Below are 4265 nucleotides of genomic sequence, written 5' to 3'. Positions count from 1 at the left end.
TCTGTCTGTCTGTCTGTCTGTCTGTCTCTGTCTTTCTCTCTCTCGGTCTGTCTGCCTTAAAATACATCTTTATTGTCCAGATCCTGTCACATTGGTTTGGTGTTTCACCATGTACACACTCGATCATGTTCTTCATTTGCGAGCGAAGATGACCTTGACTTCATATCACTGGAAGGGTCGGGTGTGTGCGGAGATGGTTGATCAGGCCGATCTCCGCTCGGAAATAGCGCTTGACTTGCGCTTGAATTTGTTTTAAGTGAGGGAGAGTTGCCCAACGTCGTCAGCCTCACTCTCTTGTCCCTGTCTATCTATGTACACACACATACACACACACACACACACACACACACACACACACACACACACACACGCACACACATACACAAACATGTACACACACGCAGGCTTACAGTCACATGCATAATACAAATGAACAGTGACATAAACAATAATAATCTTAAGCTAGATACATACTCAGTATTCTGACTGTAACTCAATGTTGTTCTGATGCATGCTCTAAAGGCATATGAATACCTTTAACGAGATGGTTAAGATGGAAAATTTTAATGATAAAAATGACCTTCTGTATCTTTCTTTGTTACGGATCAGAAGCCTAGGTCTTTTACTTCTGACTGACGTTTTTATTTGAGGGAACAAGGGATGTTTATTGTCCAAAAAGATGGAATAAACTTGTTTTAGTGTAAGCTGTAATGTACAATTCATCCGAGTAGGGGAATGCAGATGTTAAAACTTTGCATGCTTTCCGTATTAATCGAGTACATTTTTCTCTATCTTGTTGTCTTGTGTTCCCGGCCCATGCTGTTATACGGAATGTGATCATACTTTCTATGGTTGAATGATAGGATATTGACATCAATGTTTTATCAACTTTTAAATACATGAGCATCCTTAGAAATAACAGTCTTTTGTTTACATTTTTAAGCAGGAGAGAAGTGTGGACATGCCAGTTGAGTTTGATGTCTATTGTAAAACCCAAATACTTATAATCTGATATTTTCTCTACGTTTTCGTTTATATTTTCGAACGGCTGCAGGGGCAGTTTCTTTTTTTCTAAGGTCAACTACAAGTTCTCTGGCTTTTTCACGTTTAAAAGTAGGCCCCTAGTTCATGATTTTCACAACATTCAGAAAAGTTCAGTACAAAATTCTGGTAAGCGGTTTCGTTATGGTCAGCCTGAATGAGCCCAATTATGGTTGAATAATCCGAAAATTAGATCTACTTGATGTTACTGTTGTTTATTTGGCAATCGTTCGTGTATAGTGTGAATAAAACTGGTGATGAAACACATCCTTGAGGGGCCCTTGTATTAATTGTTGTGATGTGTGTCGACGAGGAATATTTTAATTTAACATACTGCTTTCGGTTGTGAGAAAACTCCTTATCCATGATATCAAATTGACTGTAACACCTATGTTTTCTCATTTCTCTAAAAGGATAGCTGGCTGGATAGTATTTAAAGCTGAAGAAAAACCAACAAACAGGATCCTGTAGTATGTTTTTGACTTGTCTAAGTGTCTATATATTATATTGTCAAGAAATAGTAGAGCGGCGTCTTCCACACTTCTCACATGACGATATGCGAATTGTAGAGGGTCCTGGGTGGGTTCTATGTACGTTCGTAGTCTTTTTAGCACAATTCTTAAAGACATTTTAGAACTACGGATGTTGAGGCTATTGATCTTAGGTCATTCGTTTCTGTAATTTTTTCTTTCTTTGGAAGAGGGACAATTTCAGAACATTTCCAAATGGTGGGAATAGCATGTGTTAGCAAGGACTGGTTGATAATATAGGTGTAAATAGAACTAAGCTGTACTGAACACATTTTTAGAATATTGGGTTGCACACCGTCAGGGCCACAAGGGCCACTCGCCTTTCTCACATTCACAAGTCCAAACACACATCTAACCTCACGTTCTTCAACAACAACCACAACAACAACATTATTTTGATTTATGTCGGTATTCACACATGGCAAGTCACTCTGACTGCTTTTGTCAAATCGGGAGAAAAATGCATGGCGTTTATTTGCGTAGCTCTCTTCGTTGTCAACACATACATTTGTTGGGATATTATTGAAGCCCACTATGGTCTTAAAAGCCCAGACCGTGTCTTACGAGAGTTATTTGATCGAAATAGATCTTCCAGTTTCTTTTTTATATTTCTGTTTTTCAACCCAGAATTTTTTCTTAATAGCTTTGTCTATGACTTTTAGTTCTGATTTGTCATGGTTTTTAAAAGCCTTTTTTTCTTTTTATGGATTAGGTCTTATATTCCAGAATTTATCCACGGTTTAGAGTTAGGGGAGATGGTGACTTGTTTTTTAAGGGCCACTATATCTGCACAAAAATTAACATCGTTTGTGACTGTTGTACATTTATAATTGATATCACAACATGTATTGATAAAGACATTCCAGTTGGTACAGTCAAAACATCCTCTCAGTTGGTCTTCGCTTTCTTCAGTCCAGGTGGGTGGGTTGTTGGCGGGTGCTCTGGTGTCTTCTTTCCTGTCAAACATCTATCGTCTTTATCTCCCCTCCTTCTTTTTTGTGTTTTTACTCTCTTGTAACATCTGTAATCTTCTGCACTTCTATGACCTTATTGTGTTGCAAGTGCCGTAAAACTGTTACTAAAACTAAAACAGTCCAGGTGGTGACTATTCGAACTTCTAGCTTTTTTCGTCTCAATACAGGGCGGTACAAAGGAAGAAGCAATGGCATGTTGAGGTCAGAGTCGCCGATGTGTGGGAGGGCAACACACTTGTAGGCTTAAGTGACCTGAGGGTAGTAAAGATAGCCACGTCAGTAGATTTTGAGGTTTTGGAACTTTGGTTGTGAATGAGGTCGGATAGAGTAATAATAATAATAATGGATTGCATTTATATAGCGCATATCCACTTATGCAGTGCTCTTTGCGCTTAACGTGAAACATATGGAAATTACAAGTCACTTTTATAGGCACATAGTATTACATACGCGTGCACACACATACTCACGCACACACGCACCCATACATACATACATACATACATACATACATACATACATACATACATACATACATACTTACATTCATACATACATACTTACATTCATACATACATACATACATACATACATACATACATACATACATACATACATACATACATACATACATACATACACACACACACAGACACACACACACACACACATACACACATACACACATACACACACACATACATACATACATACATACATACCCACCCCTCACCCCCTCCCCTTTCTCCAACCCAGGCCAATGTGAGATGGTAGACGTGCCAGATATTAAAGGGGATGACATCAGCCAACCAACGTTCCTCCCCAGTCATACTATTGCGGTAAGTCTTATAAGTCAATAGCACCACCATCTTAGTCATTACCATCTCCATTTTAGTCCTCAAACTTCTCAATTTTAGTCAAATATCAGCACCAGCTCCAACATTTTCGTCACCATGGTCACAAACTTCATCACGATCTTCATCTTCACCAGAATAGGAAATTTCTATGATTGTTATTGATATTCTTTATATAACGACAAACATGCCGTATATATATATACACCAAAAACATTCCCCCCCCCCCCGCCCCCGTCCCCACCTCGTGCACTCATCTCAACCGCCCACCTACCCTAGCCGACCCACCGGCACACAGACAGACACACACACACACACACATACAAATACACACACACATACAAATACACACATACACACATACACTCACATACAAACGCATACACACATACACACACATACACACGTACACACACATACACACGTGCACACGTACACACATATACACACATACATACAAAAATAAACACACACACACATACGCACATCAAACAACACACACACACATACACGCACAAACACACACACACAAACAAACGCACACACACATACACACATACATGCACATACACACACATACAAACGCACACAACATACAAACACACACACACAGACATATCCTTTTTACCCGCCCCTACCCATACAAACGCATGCACACTCCTCCAACCCTACGATTGGGGTGGTTAGAATGAGAGTGTGTGTGTGCGTATGTGTGTGGGTGTGTGTGTGGGAGGGGGTAGGTGGGGGAGGTATGTGCGAGCGTATGTAGGGGTGGACGGGGTTGGAGGGCGCGGTTGGGGTGGTTACTCCGCCCACACACACACAAACTCACGCACACACTCACGTCCTAACCACCCCCAACCCCA

The 4265-nt window shown here is 40.2% G+C and overlaps 1 protein-coding gene across 1 annotated transcript in view; it reads left to right on the top strand.

Moving 5' to 3' along the window:
* LOC101858558 overlaps positions 1-4265 on the top strand; it is a gene marked incomplete in the record, with an annotated part of 83123 nt that overhangs the window by 54883 nt on the left and 23975 nt on the right. Inside the window, 1 exon segment of the mRNA XM_013083692.2 lies at positions 3302-3384. Within this exon segment, the coding sequence (XP_012939146.1) occupies positions 3302-3384 (83 nt within the window).

The sequence above is a fragment of the Aplysia californica genome, unplaced genomic scaffold, assembly GCF_000002075.1.
Source record: "Aplysia californica isolate F4 #8 unplaced genomic scaffold, AplCal3.0 scaffold00249, whole genome shotgun sequence".
In the NCBI taxonomy this organism is placed as follows: domain Eukaryota; kingdom Metazoa; phylum Mollusca; class Gastropoda; order Aplysiida; family Aplysiidae; genus Aplysia; species Aplysia californica.
Note: the sequence above shows the minus strand (reverse complement) of the source record. Positions and strands in the feature narration are given on the sequence as shown.